At 37.9% G+C, this 20609-nt stretch overlaps 1 protein-coding gene and 1 pseudogene across 13 annotated transcripts in view; both read right to left on the reverse strand.

Moving 5' to 3' along the window:
* The window catches only part of PPHLN1 (periphilin 1), a 167900-nt gene that overhangs the window by 71000 nt on the left and 76291 nt on the right, over nt 1-20609 (reverse strand). For 9 of the 13 annotated variants that reach the window (XM_005680150.3, XM_005680156.3, XM_005680155.3 and 6 more), the window contains 3 exons: nt 19559-19615; nt 16709-16788; nt 1719-1838 (listed from right to left, as the gene is read on the reverse strand). In XM_005680150.3, coding sequence (XP_005680207.1) covers nt 1719-1838; nt 16709-16788; nt 19559-19615 — 257 coding nt within the window. The remainder of the gene's footprint in view (nt 1-1718; nt 1839-16708; nt 16789-19558; nt 19616-20609) is intronic. The other 4 variants (XM_005680154.3, XM_018047912.1, XM_005680157.3 and 1 more) reach the window with 1 other exon arrangement.
* On the reverse strand, nt 5906-7384 carry LOC102183397 (annotated as a pseudogene).

Consider the following 20609-nt stretch of genomic DNA (forward strand, 5'->3'; position numbering starts at 1 on the left):
GACATACACACTGAGGAAACCAGAATTCAAAGGGAATTGACGTGTACGCCAATGTTCATCGCAGCACTGTTTACAATAGCTAGGACGTGGAAGCAACCTAGATGTCCATCGGCAGACGAATGGATAAGAAAGCTGTGGTACATATACAGAATGGATTATTACTCAGCTATTAAAAAGAATGCATTTGAATCAGTTCTAATGAGGTGGATGAAACTGGAGTCTATTAAACAGAGTGAAGTAAGCCAGGAAAAAAAAAACACCGATACAGTATATTAACACATATATATGGAATTTAGAAAGATGGTAATGATGACTCTGTATGTGAGACAGCAAAAGAGACACAGATGTAAGGAACCGACTTTTGGACTCTGTGGGAGAAGGCGAGGGTGGGATGATTTGAGAGAATAGCATTGAAACATGTGTATTACCATATGTGAAATAGATCACCAGTCCAGGTTCAATGCATGAGACAGGGCACTCAGGGCCATGGCATTGAGACGACCCTGAGGGATGGGATGGGGGGGGAGGTGGGAGGGAGGTTCAGGATGGGGGACACAGGTACACCCATGGCTGATTCATGTCAATGTATGGCAAAAACCACTACAATACTGTAATTAGTCTCCAATTAAAATAAATAAATAAATTAAAAAAATAAAAATAGCACTAGAGAGGTGCCAAAGAGACACAGCTTGATATTTTTGATACCTTTACTTGAAAATATGCATAAATATCTATTATTATCTCTACAGTGACAAGGAAACTTTGGCCTATGTAAGAAAAACTGATAGCTAAATGACAATGACACATCAGCATTTTAAAAAAGAAAGGCTCTATTTCTATAAGCACTGACAGGGTTTGTACTGATTTGTACTTTCTATGAACAGTGTATATTAGTTACTTTCGAAAGGTCTTTCCACAGTGTATTAAGATGCACATAGATATCGAATTTATACATTGAATTCCAACGTTTCATCTCTTTTATCAGAGGACCTGTCTTAAAAGGCATTCAAAAATATAAAGTCAGAAATCTCTTCCAAATATAATCTATCATGGTACAGAGATTTTTATATTCTCTACCATGTCCAAATAATTCCTCTAGTAACAAATCCTGAATCTAGAAGGTTAACTTTGTCCATAAAATATCTGTATTTCTTTTACAGGTTACAGAAAAAATTTTCAGTACATTTTCCAATATTTTAATGCAAATATTTTATAAAGCATATTCTGTGGACCCAAAAATGTTCTCATTTTTTGGTACTCAGGATTCATCAAAAATCACAGGTAGACCAAACAATGCATAACTGCATTTCTTGGGATATATATGAAAAAATTTACATAGAGTATAACATGCAATATAAATATAACCCAGATGCAAGGTTTAATTATATTTTTGTTCTGAATTCACTGATTTATGACTGGTGGCTTAGCATGTCTAGAAATATTTTTAAAAGCCCATAAAAGCAGCATATATAAATACAGCATCTTCCTAATAATGCTCCACATTTATACCATTCTTATACTTCTAAACTACTAGAGACATTCAGACATAGCATAATTACGGAACTCAGAGTAATTCATATTCATATTATTATTATGTGTGGTAAAATTTAGTAATTCACGAGGACATTTTCCCCAAACATATTTTAAAACACTAGAAGAACCCAAAATTTCATCTATAATTTAAAATCCAGACAAATACAGAAGAAATTATGCCTTACCTCATACTCAGAAATTTCAGGTAAGTTACTTTCATCTGCCTTCTCTAGCTTTTCAGCAGCCCACTTGCTTGCAGCTTCAGCAAGTTCCTTTTCAGTTAGCCTACTGGGTTTTTCTAATACCTAATAAAAACAAAAGAAAGGTTCTGTTACAATTCTTAAGGTTTTTTAAATTTCAAATACATCAGGAAGTATATCCCACTTAATGCTTAAAATCATATAAGCATTCAAATTTATATAAAGAACAAGTATATTCTTTACTTTTTCAAAAATTAACAGAACTTCTTTAAGTTGCCTTTTGTCTGGGACATATAGACTAGACGTGACTCCTAATTTCATTTATATAAAGCTTTAGAAATTCATCTAATGAATGAAACAAAAGACATTGACAATTAACTAATACACTATACACAATTTATAGAATATATAGACATTATACTGAGTTCAACTTTATATCTTTAATTATATTCAATGAAATAAATAATGACAAAATTTCATCAAGGTAAATTCCTAATTAATGCAACAGAAAAGTCCAGATATGCTATGGCTGCGTTTGAATAGCAGTTTCATCATTAGGGAGGTTAGATGATTTTATATACATATCTTATGATACTGTGAGCCTTGGTTTTCTCATTTATAAAATAGGGGTTACTAATATTACATTCATGCTTAAATAAAGTAGTTGTGAGAATCAAGAGCAGTAACAGACCTGAAAGCATCTAGTGTAATGCTTGGGAGTTTAATTTCATCTTCATCTCTTACTTCTGTAAAGTTGTCTCACTCTTCCTAAACATACCTCCTCTGGATGACAGTGGCAGTAAAAATCCCCATGTTGGCTAGCAGTGCCAAAAAGACAAACCGGTAAAGGTTTGCTAGAGCTTTGGGTAAAGACACACCAACCCAAGCTCTGGGAGAGGAAGTTGGAAACTGAGTTCAAGCATATGGGCAACAATATAGCAAATAACGTTCATGGAATGAAGCCCCAATAAAAATCCCAGAGACTGAAGCTCAGGCAAGCTACCGAGCTGGAAATACATTTTGAATATGTCGCCGGGGGAGGCAATGGGTCTGGACTCCACAGAGAAAGGACAACAAGAATCTCCCTTTATGGGACATTCCAAATCTTGCCCTGTGTGTATCTCCCTTTCTTTTGGTTCTAATCTGTATTCTTTTGCTATAGTAAAACTATAAGTAGAAAAAAAAATTAAAAACTCAAGTTATCATATACTAGTGTTTATAAAGTACATATACACAAACCAAAAATAAGGTATTTTAATTAAATGGAATTCCATGAAAGTAGCTCAGTAGACTTTATTATCACAAACTTATAAACCAAAACACTGAATGTTAATACGTTACTGATTTATACAGTTACCAATAAATGCTAAACTGGAACTTAAAACTAGGTCTTCTAGATGTGTAAGCCCCTGACCTCCTTCAATACCTTATTCAATTCACGAAAAAACTGGACTGCCATCTGTAACATTTACTGGAAAATAATCACAATGTGTCTACATCGAGTGTTTCCATGGCCACTGAGTAAGACTAAATATCCTACTCCAAAGCCCTACCCATGCATAAAATGTAAAAGATATAAACAATACCTTTATTATAATATTATTATTAATAACATGCTTTTTAAACAATTAGAAACACATATTTTTTAATGTATACCTCTTTTTGGTACTTATTTTGAAGAGAAAGTTATAAAGCAAAAACAAAACAAAATAAAACATTATAAGCTATCTCTAGTGAAGAAGGAAGCAAAATCTTTCAAATGAATCCTTCTATTCAACCATTATTAAATCTACACACTTGAAAAACTCATTTGAAAGTAACTTAAAACAGCAGAAAAAAAAAACTCTGAAGAATTATTCCTACATGACAGCAACCATAATGTTTAAAAGGAAAAGTCTTCTACCATATCAGAAAATCTAGGTAATAAAGCTAGCATGTAAAAAATTAATAGAAAATAAAATTAGCATGTAACCCTGGGAAAAGGACACAGGAAGCTATTCTTTTCCAATTCATACAAAAGAGAAAAGAAAACATCTAAAATCCATTAGAGTTGGATTTTTTAAAAATCAACATAATACTTCATTTATGTATTTCATAAGTTTGGCAAACAGCAAAAAATTCAGCAACATTGCAAATGTTAAAAAGTCAAATGTAAAATAAAAATTTTTTTTACATAGTTAGTAATAATAAGTACACACATAGGGTTTTGCAAAGCTAGCAACATACCAAGGATGCTTGTCTTCTGAATATATACCACAAACACACACACACAAAAGCAATATAATTTACCTTTATAAAAATTAGAGCCAAGCAATAAAAAAGGATGTTCATAATAAAGATCCTAACACATATGTTCACTACATATATCTTATACATTGAAATGCTATATCTTGTACCCTGAAATACCATGTGTAGAGGGCCAAGCAGAGTAAATTTAGGCTCATCAATGAGGCTAAGAATTATTTGAGAATTTAATGCTTATAATTAATGTACTCTAAACTTTCTATGTAGCAATTCCTAGATCATAACAATGTATTCCACTATACATCTAAGAAGCTGAGTCTTCTTTGAAGGGAGTATAAAATTTTTGACCAGTATCAAAATTCTGGTAAAATACACATTGAAGGCATTGTCTAGTGCATGTAATGTTTGGAGGCATTAATGAATGTCGGAGAAATAACTTAGATTTTACACTAAGCTTCAGCTGAGCTTTATCAAATCAAACAGCTCAACTATAAGGCAAGAAAAACTAACCCTTCATAAGAGATTAGTGAGTCTTACCAAATCAAGATAAGAATTCAATCTTAGGGAAAAAAACTCCCCACATGAGCAGATCTGAAGCAGCAGGCACTGAAACGAACATCTGGAAATGATCTAATACCTTGATATTCAGTCACTGGTTCAGAAGCGACAATCTGTGGGCTATTTTATCTAATTAACATTTTAGAATTAGCACCAGCCCCCAAAACCTCAAATTAGAATATTTAATCTTCATTAAAACACATCCTTTTGTGCTATATTAATACAACCAAATCAAAGAAAGTTTAATTTCTCAACTTACTGTGTATCTTTGTGTATGCTGGCTAACAACTTGAATTTTTAATTTACTTGGGCTTCTGTTTTGGGGTACTTCAATTGAAGAGAAATTCATTTCACAGGATTCAGTTCAGTTCAGTTCAGTCGCTCAGTCGTGTCCAACTCTTTGCGACCCCATGAATCGCAGCACGCCAGCCCTCTCTGTCTATCACCAACTCCCGGAGTTCACTCAGACTTACGTTCGAGTCAGTGATGCCATATAGCCATCTCATCCTCGGTCATCCCCTCTCCGACTGCCCCCAGTCCCTCCCAGCATCAGAATCTTTTCCAATGAGTCAACTCTTCACATGAGGTGGCCAAAGTACTGGAGTTTCAGCTTTAGCATCATTCCTTCCAAAGAAATCTCAGGGCTCATCTCCTTCAGAATGGATTGGTTGGATCTCCTTGCAGTCCAAGGGACTCTCAAGAGTCTTCTCCAACACCACACTTCAAAAGCATCAATTCTTTGGCGCTCAGCCTTCCTCACAGTCCAGCTCTCACATCCATACATGACAACAGGAAAAACCATAGCCTTGACTAGAAGGACCTTAGTCAGCAAAGTAATGTCTGTGCTTTTGAATATGCTATCTAGGTTGGTCATAACTTTTCTTCCAAGGAGTAAGCATCTTTTAATTTCATGGCTGCAGTCACCATCTGCAGTGATTTTGGAGCACCCAAAAATAAAGTCTGACACTGTTTCCACAGTTTCCCCATCCATTTCCCATGAAGTGATGGGACCAGATGCCATGATCTTCGTTTTCTGAATGTTGAGCTTTAAGCCAACTTTTTCACTCTCCTCTTTCACTTTCATCAAGAAGCTTTTTAGATCCTCTTCCCTTTCTGCCATAAGGGTGGTGTCATCTGTATATCTGAGGTTATTGATATTTCTCCCGGCAATCTTGATTCCAGCATGTGTTTCTTCCAGTCCAGCATTTCTCATGATGTATTCTGCATATAAGTTAAATAAGCAGGGTGACAATATACAGCCTTGGCATACTCCTTTTCCTATCTGAAACCAGTCTGTTGTTCCATGTCCAGTTCTAACTGTTGCTTCCTGACATGCATACAGATTTCTCAAGAGGCAGGTCAGGTGGTCTGGTATTCCCATCTCTTTCACAGGCTAACATTTTGCTAAAGCATTCTTTCGCATTGGTCCAAGCTTGAATTCCTTTTTTGCACATACTGATCTGCATGACTGCATAGCTTATGAGGGCCTCCTTTAAATCACAGTTCTTTTGTTCTTTGAAGCATTAAATATCAGCCCAAGCATTAAATATCAACCCAAGACAAATTCTCTGCCTTCCAGATTTTTAGACTGAAGTTGTTGTTCTCCTTCACTTACTCAATCTTCTAGAATCTTTACTCTGGCTCCTCTTTGCTCTGGAGTTTCTTGACCGAAGAGTTTGGTGGTCATTCCCTTCAAAGAAAATGTTCTCACGGTCCCAGTAGCAAGTTCCTCACGTTGCTGCTTCTCGGATACTAAGTCCTTAGCAGCCATCTCCAAGTCATACTATTTAAGTCATGTTTCCTGCACACACACTATTTAAGTCATGTTTCCTGCAGTGCTTCTGTATGAAAAGGATACTCCTTTAACTGATCTGCATAATGTTCTTTATCTTCCAAAATACCATCAACAGAAGATGCATGCACATCCATGTGATGACCAGCACTCTGCAGTCCATCACCCATTTCTTTTACTGTGGCATTTCACTCACTGAAAACTTGCCCATAATTTCCATGCACTTTATATACACCATGCAATCTACTACTCTAGCTCTGACTCAAAGAAGATATGAGATGACAGACTGTAGTTCATCACTGTGTTTTAATCACAGAGTTTTAATTCAGTAAATCTCTTGTCTGGGTTTTTCACTCTGAATGTTGCATTAAAGCATTTTCAACCTGAGTCTGCTTTCAGCTGAAATCCAGTTACATTTACAGTCTCCTTCCAGTTACATTCCTCTGTTAAAAACAGAAGAGCCCGTCTCTATAAAGGATGGGATGTGAACCAATTTTCAAGAGGAAGTTTTCTAAATCGATTCCATGTCTGTCCACAAAATTCAGGTCCATTTTGTCAGCAGAGAGTATATGCCAAACAAATTCCGCCCTTTTTTCTGGTAGATGTGGCACAACAATATGTGAATAGTAAACTAAAAGGTAGTTTCTCAACTCAAATTCACTACGCTGCCTCCATAGTGAGTCCGTTAGAACACTGATGATCACCATGTTCAACCAATCTTGTTTCAATGAGGTCAGCAGTTCACGTTTCTTGCCATGTTCATGGCATTTCTTCCAGCTCACTTTTCTGCTTCAAAAACACTAGTTTCTATCTTCCAGAACCAAAACCAAATCTGTGTTACCCTGCCATCCCCAGGGCCCTCGTGCCTTCTGCTTCCTCGTCCACCACAGACCCTAGCCCAGAGCCGGCTGGAGCGGCCCAAGGGCTCGAGGTGCGCATGTTGCACAAGCTGCCCAGGGTCAGGAGCTGCTTGCTCCATGGCTACAGTTCAGCACAACAGACACCGTGTGACTATGCTGCCAGGCTACGGATGGATTTTACGGTTAAAATATATTTTGCCACGTACAAAGTACTATGCTGTAACTTATATTCACATCACATTATTCAGCTCAGTTCAGTCGCTCAGTTGTGTCTGCCTCTGTGGCCCCATGGACTGCAGCACACCAGGCTTCTCTGTCCACCAACACCTCTTGGAGCTTGCTCAAACTCATGTCCATCGAGTCAGTGACACCATCCAACCATCTCATCCTCTGTCGTCTCCTTCTCCTTCTGCCTTCAATCTTTCCCAGCATTAGGGTCTTTTCCAGTGAGTCAGTTGTTCCCATTAGGTGGCCAAAGTACTGGAGCTTCAGCTTCAGCTTCAGCATCAGTCCTTCCAATCCCTTTAGGATGGACTGGTTGGATCTCCTTGCTGTCCAAGGGACTCTCAAGAGTTTTCTCCAACACCACAGTTCAAAAGCATCTTTTTCCGGCACTCAGCTTTCTTTACGGTCCAATTCTCACATCCATATATGAGTACTAGAAAAACCACAGCTTTGACTAGACGAACCTTTGTCTGCAAGGTGATATCCCTGCTTTTTAATACGCTCTCTAGAGTTGTCATAGCTTTTCTTCCAAGGAGCAAGTGTCTTTTAATTTCATGGCTGCAGTCACCATCTAGAGTGATTCTGGAGCCCAGGTAAATAAAGCCTGTCACTGTTCCCATTGTTTCCCCATCTATTTGCCATGAAGTGATGAGACCAGAGGCCATGATCTGAACACTGAGTTTTAAGCCAGCTTTTTAACAATCCTCTTTAACTTTCATCAAGAGGCTCTTTAGTTCTTATTCATTTTCTGCCATAAAGTTGATATCATTTGCATATCTGAGATTACTGATATGTAGCAATCTTTCTCCCAGCAATCTTGATTCCAGCTTGTGCTTCATCCAGCCTGGCATTTCTCATGATGTACTCTGCATTTAAGTTAAATAAGCAGGGTGACAAGATAACCACCTTGACGTACTCCTTTCCCAATTTGGCACCAGTCCATTGTTCCATGTCTGGTTCTAACTGCTGCTTCTTGACCTGCATATAGATTTCTCAGGAGGCAGGTAAGGTGGTCTGGTATTCCCATCTCCTGAAGGATTTCCCCCAGTTTGCTGTGATCCACACAGTCAAAGGCTTTAGCATAGTCAATGAAGCAGAAGCAGATATTTTTCTGGAATTTCTTGCTTTTTCTAGGATCCAACAGATGTTGGCAATTTGATCTCTGGTTCCTCTGCCTTTTCTAAATCCTGCTTGAACATCTGCAAGTTCTTGGTTCACATACTGTTGAAGCCTGGCTTGGAGAATTTTGAGCATGACTTCGCTAGCATGTGAGATTAGTGCAATTGTGTGGTAGTTTGAATATGCTTTGGCACTGCCTTTCTTTGGGATTGGAATGAAAACTGACCTTTTCCTGTCCTGTGGCCACTGCTGAGTTTTCCAAATTTGCTGACATATTGGGTGCGGCACTTTCATAGCATCTTCTTTTAGGATTGGAAACACCATGTTATAGTTAAAGGGAAATAAATATCTCAAATATCGTAATATTTAAATTATGGGTAAGTACTATTTTTACTCTTCATTCTTTCCTATATAACCAAACACACAAAAAAACAAGCCAGTGTTTCAGATGGGTAAAGAACCCTTGATATGGTAAAAAAAAAAAAAAAAAAATCAAACTTTTCTATTCAAAATCTAGCGTTCTAGCATCTTCAGGCTTCTGGGAAAGCTCCAAGGACACAAGTCACCACAAAAACACATTTTTCTTTTTTTTTATTTGAGGCAGAGAAGCAGATGCCCTGTGAACACCAGCATAGCCCACCAGATGATATCTATTCTTACAGAAAATTCAGACATACTAAAGACAGAAACCAAAAAGAAGTGGAGAAAAAAGAGAAAAGAAGTAATGACAGTCATGGAAAGAGAAAGAATGTGGGAGGCTGGTGAAAGAATCTCAGCAACACCACAAATTTTAAATTTTGAGGATCAGAACCATGAATCATCTTTTCAACGTTTAGGAATGCTGGGAAGGAAGGTCTGTGAAGAATGATGCAGTGAAGACTAGTTATGTCCTTGAGAAAATTATTTAACACCTAAGCCTTGCCATAAAATGGAGATATACACCTACTTTTTTCATTGCAACATAACCACTGCCATAGTGTTAGCTAATACTTGCATGATGACACGACTGGTATCTCTTCTTTGTAGTTAGAACATTAAAAATCTATTAGGAAATTTCAGTTATAACAAGAATATTGTTAACTACAAAACTATGTTATAGATACCCAGAACTGATACACATTGTAGCTTCAAGTTTATAATCTCTGACAACAGTTCCCCTTGCCTATCATCCTCCAGAGGCTGGTATCCACTCTTCTTTCTGTGAGTTTGCCTTCTTTAGATTCCACATATAAATAAGATCATGCAATACTCATGTTTCTCCATCTGGCTTATTTTACTTAGTATAATGCCCTCAAAGTCCATCCATGTTGTCACAAATGCTAAGATGCCCTCCTTTTTCATGGTTGAATAATATTTATATATATATAAATAAATTATACACACACCCCCCCCCCCATACTTTCTCTATCCATTCATTCATTGAGGACCAGTTAGACTGTCTATTTCCACATTTTGGCTATAGCGAGTAACACTGCAGTGAACACAGAAATGCAAGGGAGTTCCCTGGTGGCCTAGTGGTTAGGATTTCAGGCTTTCACTGTGTGGCATGAATTCAGTCCCTGGTCAGGGAACTGAGATCCTGCAAGCCATGCAGCATAGCCCCCCCCCCCCCAAAAAAGCAGATCTCTACCTGAGATACTGTTTTCATTTCCTTTGATTTCTTCAATGATCCATTGGCCCTTTAGTGGCTTACTGTTTTGCCTCCAATGTGTCTGTGTTTTTTGTAGGCTTTTTTCTTGTAGTTGATTTCTACTCTCACATCCTTGTGGTCAGAAAAGATGCTTGATATGATTTCAATGTTTTTAAATTTACTAAGGCTTGTTTTGTGGCCTAGCTAATAATTCATTTTGGATAATGTGCAATTTACACTTGAAAACAATGTGTATTCTGGTGCTTTCAAATAGAATGCTCTATAAATACCAATCAAGTCCATTTTGTCTAATGTATTACATTTAAGGTCTGTGTTCTCTTACTGATTTTCTGTCTAGATGATCTGTCCATTGATGTATTAAATTGGTGCAAAAGTAATTTTGGTTTTGCACTGTTGAACTCTGCAATTTGATACTGGAATACATTCTTAAATGTGGTTTTATTATACATTATTTTAATGTACATTTTTTGCTTTATGCTTTATTGCTAATGATTTATTGCTGTTTATTTTATATTTATTTTAGACTAGGGAAATGATGTTAGACAAAAAGCAAATTCAAGCAATTTTCTTATTTGAGTTCAAAGGAAAGCATTGGAGACAACTTGCAGTATCAACAACACATCTGGCCCAAGAACTGCTAACAAACATACAGTGCAGTGGTGGTTCAAGAAGTTCTGCAAAGGAGACAAGAGTTCTGAAGATGAGGAGTGCAGTAAGGATCATCAAAGGTGATCCTTTCACAACTACATGAGAAGTTACGAAAGAACTTAACATCAACCACTATATGGTCATTCAGCACTTGAAGCAAATTGGAAAGGTGAAAAAGTTCACTGTGTCTCAGAGCTGACCGAAAAGCAAAAAAAAAAAAAAAAGTCTTTTTGAAGTGTCATCTTCTCTTATTCTATGAAACAACCATTAACTATTTCTAGATCAGACTATGATGTGAAACAAGTGGATTTCATACAACAACCGGTGATGACCAGCTTACTGGTTAGACCAAGCAGCAGCTCCAAAGCTTCCAGAACAAAGACGAGGCAGAAAGTGCTTTCCAAAAATTCGTTGAATCCTGAAAGATGGATTTTGTGCTCCAGGAATTAACAAACTTATCTCTTGCTGGTAAAAATGTGTTGATTGTAATGGTTTCTATTTTGATTAATAAAACTGTGTTCAAGCCTCATTATAACAATTTAAAATTCATGGTCCGAAATTGCAATTACTTTTTCACCAACCTAATAAGTAGGGTGTTACTACTATAATTGTCAATTTTTCCTTTTGTGTCTGTTAATATTTGCCTTATACACTGAGTTCCTCGAATGTTGGGTACATACATATTTACAATTGTTATATCTTCTTCTTGGATTGGCCCTTTGATCCCTATATAGTGTCATTTGTCTCCTGTTAGTCTTCATTAAAGTCTGTTTTGTCTGATATAAGAATTTGCTACTCCAGCTTTCTTTTAATTTCCATTTGCATGGAATACCTTTCCGTATCCCCTCCCTTTCAGTCTGTATGTAACTCTATACTTGAAGTTAGTCTTTTGTACACAGCATATATATGGGTCTTATTGTATCTGTGCAGCCACGTCTTTGGGTGGAACATTTATTTACATTTAAGATAGTTATCAATATATATATTCTTACTGCAATTTTGCTGTTTTAGGTCTTTCCGCCCCCTGCTTTCTTTTGTTCTCTTCTCTTGTGATTTGATGACTATCACTAGTATTATGTTTGGATTTTTCTTTTTTGTCTGTACATATTGTATATTTTGGTTTGTGGTTATGAGATTTCTTTATAGCAGTATATCAAGTTGCTGATCTCTTAATTTCAAATGCATTTTTAAGGCCCTATGTTTGTACTCTCCTCACTTCAGGATTACTGTCTTTAATTTTATATCTAATTGTTTTCTGTATCCCTTAATTGCTTATTGTGGATACAGATGATTTTACTACTTTTGTCTTTTAACCTCCCTACTAGCTTTGTGTGTAGATGATTTTCTACCTTTATAGTATGTTTGCCTTTACTGGTAAGCTTTTTCATTTCATAATCTTCTTGTATTCCTGTGGTGGTCTTTTTTCTTCCCACCTAGAGAAGTTCCTTTAACACTTGTTTTAAAGCTGGTTTAGTGGTGCTGAATTCCTTTAGTTTTGGCTTGCCTGTAAAGCTTTTGACTTCACCATCAGATCTGAATGAAAGCCTTAACAGGTAAAGTATTCTTATTGTTGTTTAGTCACTAAGTCATGTCCAACTCTTCTGTGACCCCACTGACTATAGCCCACCAGGTTCCTCTGTCCATGGCATTTCCCAGGCAAGAATACTGGAGTGGGTTGCAATTTCCTTCTCCAGGGAATCTCTCTGACCCAGGGATCGAACCCACGTCTCCTGCGTTGGCAGGTGGATTCTGTACCACTGAGCCACCAGGGAAGCCCAAAGTATTCTTGGTTGCAGGTTCTTCCCTTCCCTTAAATATATCATGCCACTCCCTTCCGGCCTGCAGAATCTCTGTTGAAAAATCAGCTCCCATCGTCTTATGGGAGGTCCTTGTATGTTATTTGCTGTATTTCCCTTGCTGCTTTTAATATTTTCACTTTATCTTTAATTTTCTCAGGTCCTTTCTCTCTCTTTTCCTTCTGAGACCCCTATAATGTGAATATTAAAAGACCTAGAGGTCTCTTTTTGTCTTTGTTCTATTCATTGGTAGTCATTTTCACTACTTTCTCTTCCAGCTCATTGATGTATTCTTCTGTATTATTTAATCTAATATTAATTCTTTCTAGTGTATTTTTCATTTCAGTTATTGTATTCCTATCTCTGGTTGTTCTTTATATTTTCTGTTTGTTAAAAAAAACCTTCTAACTTCTCACTCTATGTATCTACTCTCCTCTCAAGTTCTTTGATCATCTTTACGATCATTATTCTGAACTCTTTTTCAGGTAGACTGCCAATCTTCACTTAAATTCTTCTTCTGAGGTTATATCTTATTTGTCTAGAACATAGTCCTATGATGCCTCATTTTGTCTAATTTGCTATTTGTATTTTTATCTATGCGAGAAGTCAGTGACGTTTCTCGACCTTGGAAAAGTGGTGTTCTCTAGGAGATATCCTATGTGTCCTAGCAGTGTCATCACCTAAGCTATATGCTCTGAGCATTCCCCTTAAGAAGGCTGCATGGGACCTTCTGTTATGGTGGGCTGATTATGTGGGAAGTCTAGTAGACTTGGTTGGCCCCTAATCCAGTTGGTTGCCAAGCCTGTCTTGTGCAGATGCTGCTGGCTACTGTTTAGTAGTACCTGGTCACAAGGTAGCTGGCTGCAGAATCCTAGGGGGCCCTGGAGCTAGTGCTGGCTCACTACTGAGCAGGGTTAGGGTTTTGAAGACTCTGGAGCTGTTGCCCACCCACTGGTGGGTGAGGTCAGATCCTGGGGTTAATGCCAAACTACTGGCAGGCAGAACCAATTTCTAGAGCCTGGCTGCAGTGTTCAGGGATCCCAGAGCTCATTTCTGATCACTGAGGTGGGGAGGCCAGTTCCTTAAACAGTTGTGTATGGTGTCTAGGGTGTCCAGAAGGCTGTGTTGGCCTGCTGTGGTCAAGGCAAGGGCACAACTGGTCCCAGAGTAGGTCTGGCTTGCTTCTGCTGTCTTTCCCCTATTGGGTGAGGTTGGTCTAGAGGCTAGTACAGGATTCCTGGTGGGAAGAGTTGGTGCCTACCCACTGGTAGTTAGAGCTGGTTCTTGACCCTTTGCTGGATAGGGACATATCCAGGGGCATGTCTAGAGGTAGATATAGGGTCAAGAAGTCTTTAGAGAACCTGTCTTTTGGTGGATGGGGATGTGTTCCCACCCAGTTTGTTGTTTGGCCTGAAGAATCCCAGCACTGACCCTTCAGGCTGCTGAACGGGGCCAGATCTTGGTGCCAGTGAGCCAAGATGGTAGCAACCAGCAACAGTGTTCGTGTGTTTGAATGTTCCCCAATATGTCTGCCACCAGTGTCCATGTCTCCAGGGTGAGCTGCAGCTGCTCTCTGCCTCTCCAGGAGATTCTCCAGGACCAGCAGGTAGGTCTTGTACAGGCACCTATCAAATTACTTCTTTCGCGCTGCATCCTGGTATGCATGTGGTTTTGTGTGCCTCCTTTAAGAGTGAAGTGTCTATTTCCCCATTTCTGTGGGCCTCCTGCAATTAAGTACTGCTGGCCTTCAAAGCCAAATGCTCTAGGAGCTTGTCTTCCTGGTGCCAGAACCCTGGGCTTGGGAGCCTGATGTAGGACTCAGAACTCTTACTCCTGTGGGAGGACTTCTGCAATATAATTATCCTCCATGGGTTGCCAACCTGGAGGGTATGGGATTTTATTCTATTGAGTTCATTCTTCCTACCTCTCTTGCTGTGGTTCCTTCTTTATGTCTTTAGTTGCAGAAGATCTTTTCTGGTAGGTCCCACTCTTTCTCATCAATGACTGTTCTACAGAAAATTGTGATTTTGCTATTCTTATGAGGAGATGGGTTTAGGGTCTGTCTACTCTGCCATCTTGGCCTTTCCTTAGCATGAGTAAGTGGCCATATGGGCAAATGAAAGCATCCTGACAGACAGATGCTGAACTCCTTCCAGTGCTGACACATGGGCTGAATTTTGTGCCTAATGGGAAGCAGTTTATGATAAAAAGATTCTTAAGCAAGGCTAAACAAAGGGGTGCAGAGCTTCCTTGCACTCTCGGAGTTGCCATGTACTCACCCTGTTTTCATTTACTTTGCTTATATACGTGGAAGCAGACTGCTAGATGATATGATAGTTATGGTTTTGTTTTTTGTTTTTAGGAATCCCTATACTGTTTTCCAATTTACATTCTCACCAACTGCATACAAGAGTTTCCTCTTCTCCATATACTCTCAAACATTTGTCATTTGTATACTTTTTGATGACAGCTATTCTGACTGGTGTGAGGCAACAGCTCATTGTGGTTATGATTTGCATTTGTCTAATAATTAGCAATGTTGAGCATCTTTTCATGTACCATTAGCCTGTATGTCTTCTTTGGAAAAATTCCTATTCAGGTCTTCTGCCTGTTTTTTGATATTAAGGTGTATGAACTATTTATATATTTTGTATATTAAGTCCTTATTGGTCATATCATTTGCAAATATTTTTTCCCATTTTGTAGGTTGTCTTTTTATTTTCTTAATGGTTTCCTTTGTTCTGCAAAAGCCTTTAAGCTTAATTAGGTCCCACTTGCTGTTTGATTTTTTCTTTTTTAGTGTCTTCTATATGTAATATCATGTAATCCAAAAATAGTTAAAGTTTTACTTCTTCCTTTCTAATTTAGATGCTTTTTATTTCTTTTCCTAATTTTATTTCTTTGCCTAATTGCTCTGGCCAGGACTTCCAATATTATGTTGAATAGAACTAATAAGACTGGGCATCCTTATCTTGTTCCTGATCCTAGAGTAAATGCTTTGACAATGATGTTGGCTGTTGGCTTGACAAATATAGCCTTTATTTTGTTGAGGGATGTTCCCTCATGCCCTCTTTGTTGACTTTTTATCAAACTATATTAAATTTTATCAAATATGTTTCCTGCAAAGATGCTACTATGATTTTTATCCTTCATTTTATTAAGGATAAATACACTACACTATCACACTACACTATCAATCAGCATCACACTGATTGATCTGCAGATACCGAACCATCCTAGCATGCCTAGAAGAAATCCCACTTGACCATGTGCTGATGAATTTGACTTGATAAATTCTGACTAAGAGATTTTGCAGAGATATTGGCCTGTAATTTTCTTTCCTTGTAATGTCCTTGTCTGGTTTTGGTATCAGGATAATGCTAGTCTCATAAAACAATGTTGGAAGTGTTTGATCCTCTTTTATTTTTTGGAAGAGTTTGAGAAGAATGGGTATTCTTAAATGTTGGGGATAGCTCATCAGTGAAATAATTTGAGAAAACTATTTAACTTCGAATAGAAACATACTTACCTACATCATAGAATTTTTAGATGAATTTATAACAGAAGAAAATACATGATATATTATCAAGAATCAAGTAATTATACAATAAATGTCAGGTCTCTGTTAGGTCACTTCCAAAATCCACAGAATTCTCCAGGCCAGAATATTGGGGTGGGTAGCCTTTCCCTTCTCCAGGGTATCTTCCCAACCCAGGGATCAAACCCAGGTCTCCCGCATTGCAGGGAGAGTCTTTACTAGCTGAGCCACAAGGGAAGCCCAAAATAAAAGCATATTCTCTCAAATACACACCATCTGAATATTCATTTCCACTCAGGTGTCAAGATGAGAAGGCATACAGTAAGTACTAATTTTAGCATAGCCTGTGGAAATAATTCCATAAGAAAACTGTTCATTTATTTTGGTGGCTATTTTCAAGTTATGGTTACTTAAAACTCTAGAGTTTAATGCAGCAAATTACCCCCATTAGGTATGACAGTAAAGAATAAAAGCACTGTACTAGACAGTCTATCTCATCTACTTTGTAATCCTTCTTTAAATTAATTTTAGAAATACAACAAACCTTTGATGAAGGAACTGCTGAAGAACTTGAGGGTGAAGTGTCTCTTGATGTTTTCAAAGGCTGAACAGGTCTTTCTTTACCTATATAAGAAAATATAAAATACAATTTTCTAGCTCATTTGTTTTCAACTAGACTGATTCTGTAAGTAAATAAACAAAGGACAGAGGTCATATATTTATTTTAATACTGAAATCTTTATTATATTATTAAATTAAATTTGTTAATATCTAAATCTCTCTTATAGGCTGGGCACCATTGAAAATTTCAAATAATCTAGAACCAAAGGACTGTACACATGATGGCAGTCTAGGTCATATCAGTGCCAGTTAGCAAACATGGAACAACAGAGAAGACCTGAGGAAAGGCAAGACCATTTTAAAATTTGCTTCCTCTTCCAAATTCTGAAAAGCTAACTTTTAATGCATCACACACAATAAAAATCCAATGGAGGTTATTATATAAATACTACAAAAGAGAATTAGCTAACTATTAGCTAATTATGCAGAAGCTCAAGAGAAAGACAAGTAAGGAATTTAGCAGGTATTTATGAAATGTTTAAAAAATAAAAATAAAAACTAGAACACTGTAATACAGTACTGGAGAAGGCAATGGCACCCCACTCCAGTACTCTTGCCTGGCAAATCCCATGGATGGAGGAGCCTGGTAGGCTGCAGTCCATGGGGTCGCTAGGAGTCAGACACGACTGAGCGACTTCACTTTTACTTTTCACTTTCATGCACTGGAGAAGGAAATGGCAACCCACTCCAGTGTTCTTGCCTGGAGAATCCCAGGGACGGGGGAGCCTGGTGGGCTGCCGTCTGTGGGGTCGCACAGAGTCGGACATGACTGAGGTGACTTAGCAGTAGCAATACAGTACTAATCCAGTACCTGATATAAGTGCTCAAATATATATTAAATGATTGATAATAAATCCATATGAGATAAAGTCACTAGCCTTTATCTTTAGTCACTTCAGACACTCCCAAAGTGCTCTATGTATATATTATTGCTTTTATGGAAATTTAAGCCAGAAAATAAATTTAAATATTACTTCAGCCAGTTCAACAACAACAAAAAAACAACAAAAAAGGTTTAGCTAAACGTAATTTTTTAAATAACAGTGAGCTGTTACTAACAGAAAAACATTTCATTAAATTGACTACATGTCAAATGTAACATAAATCCTCTGCTTTCAAGGGCTAGGAAACTTTAACTATGGAGAGAAGAAAAAGTAGCACCAAGTTTGGAGTGGCACAGAAATTGGTCAACGCTGGATAGTGGGTTAAGGCCAGGAAAGCAGTCAAGAGCAAAAGCAGAGACAAATGACCTTCAAACCGAAGTAAAGCCAGCTTCAGTCAAAAAGCCTCCTAAGTTCTTCCTGCTGTGGTCACAATAGCTAAGTAAGGACCTGGAGGCTCAAGGGCTTCCAACTACCTGGAGAAGTAGTAAATAACATCTCTTTCCAATGTCCTGAAGACCTGAAAAGGCTTTCTCAAGACACCCCCACACCTCTCCCCACCCACAACATGTGCATATGTGTGAAGGTATTTTTGATCGTCTCAAATGGGTGAGTGCCATTGGCACATGACAAATAGAGGTTAGGGATGCTGCTAAACATCCTACAAATGAACAGAACAGACCTCCGCAATAAAGAATTATCCAGCTTCAAATGTTGATAGTGCTGAGGTTGAAGACTCCCCTGCTATAGGTACAGTACTCCAACTCTGAAGCTCTCAATAGTCTTTTTTATAAAGACAGAATTCTAGAATCTTTTAACTTGTGGTACCATTAAGAAACTTTTATACTAAGCAAGTTTAAAAGTTCTTATAGACCTTAAAAATCAGAAGTAAAAGGATACCAATCATCACTATATCCCCAAATGACTAAGAACATGGTTTATTCAGTCATTCCCTACTGAATTTTCACTGTACATGGCAAATCCCACATCATAATGTGACAATGTCAGTCTATCCCACTGCATCTAAAACTCCTAGAGAAGCTTATTTTTTTTCTGAATACCCAAGGCCTGCCCTTAAGGAAACAGTAGATGCTCAAAAATTGGTGAAGAGATTAATTATTTTTCTACCCTTAGGACACAATGACCTCTTCAGTGTATTCTGATAAATATTTCCTTCAAAGATGAAGAACTGGACCAATCAGTACAGCACACTATGTTAATCAAAGGCATAATTACAGGCTCAACTCTGGCACACAGCAGCTAAACATAGCAAAAAAAAACCAAAAAACTTTCACAAGCAGCTGTTAATCTCTTATTTAGCATTTCCTTTACAAATAAAACATCAGCACTACAGGTATGCCAAGTATGATGTCAAAGTGTTGTCTTAGGATCTCTCATCATTTTGGCTGCATGAGGCTAATTTAAGCAGATTTCAACCAATCTCACTGTGCAGAAGCAAAGGAACACTGAAGGATAGGGCAGTGGTTGATCAAATATCAACATATATTCACATACACCAGTTACATGAAGGGGAAGGACAGGCAAGAAGCAAAGGCTAAACAAAAAAGAATGGTACAGATGGCAGCAGAAAGAGCACAGAAACAAAAAATAGAAATGTCCTGACCCTACTGCTGTTAGATTCTGTCTGCCGATGTCTCTTCTACAGATCTCAACCTCCTCTGAGGTGGCTGCTTCTAACCAGGAATGGGCTAGCCTATACAACAAACCCACTTATCTACCCAAATCCTACTATGTGAGTCCGCTGTTGTTCAACTCTGGTTCCCACAGTAGACTAACGGAAGAGTTTATACACTTTCCCATTTCCATAACCTCTATCAATTATAACCCCCCACCCTTCACAATCCCAAATCAAAATCTAGCTCAAAACTCACCTCTTTCTGGCTTTCCTTCGTTCTGCCGTTTGTAGCAGGCACCAGTACGCACGGACTCTAGGGAAAGGTGGGCAGGGAGGAATTAACACCAGCACCTCTGTGCCCAGGAGGAACAAGAGAAGAACCCAGAAGTAGGAATAACGAGAACAGGAACTTCTGAGCATTTGCTGGTAACCCTAACATCTTTCCTACCCTGTCTTCATGTTGGGCTGCCTGAGCAAATACTACTAAAGAGAAATAAATAACAAAACAGGAGAAAAATTGTTATGATTCGGTCCAACGATGGGGAATGAAAATGAGGCTAACCAAGGATAGCATGGCCAGAAAGTCATGAAAAAGGGACCCTATGATAAGACACCAAAAGTTAGAGACAGGTATCACACATCTTACTCATCAGTATAAGCATCTAATCTAATCTCCTCCATAAAGTAAATATATAAAGGATTAAAGAATGACACCAAAAAATCAAGAGTGAAAGATGAATCACCCCTAGAAATCAAAAAAGACACCTGAGAAAGTCTTCATGGTGCATCATACCAGCTCCCTGGTCATACGATGACTACCTGCAAGTAGCTGTTCTGACTTGTTCTCAACAGGTAGCTATTACAAGTTCTTAATAGTTTGCCGTTTGCTTTCATCCCTTTGTACTTTTCTGTCTGTCATCCTGTATCTTCTTACCTTTCTCTCTCTTCTTTGTTGGTTATTACTCCTTAAATATGAATGCTCCTCCTATCCTCAATCTTTTTTGTTCTGTTCTTCTTATTTGGCTCCAATCAATACTAAGGAAACAAGACAAATGTCTCTCAACTCTTTTCACTCATACTAGTATATTTCTAATGGAAAGAATGCTACTCTGTAGGTACTTGGCCATTACCTCAAATTCATCTTACATGTGATCTTAGTAAGCAGAAACTAACTCCTACTTGACCATGTTGGCAATAGGACTCAATACATTCCTGTCTTTGCTGTGACTTGCAAAAAAAAAAAAAATAATAGTAAGTTCTAAAGTAGGATGAAGGAAAGAAATTAGGAAAGAAAATTCTAAAGTTGG

This window comes from Capra hircus, chromosome 5 (genome assembly GCF_001704415.2).
Source record: "Capra hircus breed San Clemente chromosome 5, ASM170441v1, whole genome shotgun sequence".
In the NCBI taxonomy this organism is placed as follows: Eukaryota; Metazoa; Chordata; class Mammalia; order Artiodactyla; family Bovidae; genus Capra; species Capra hircus.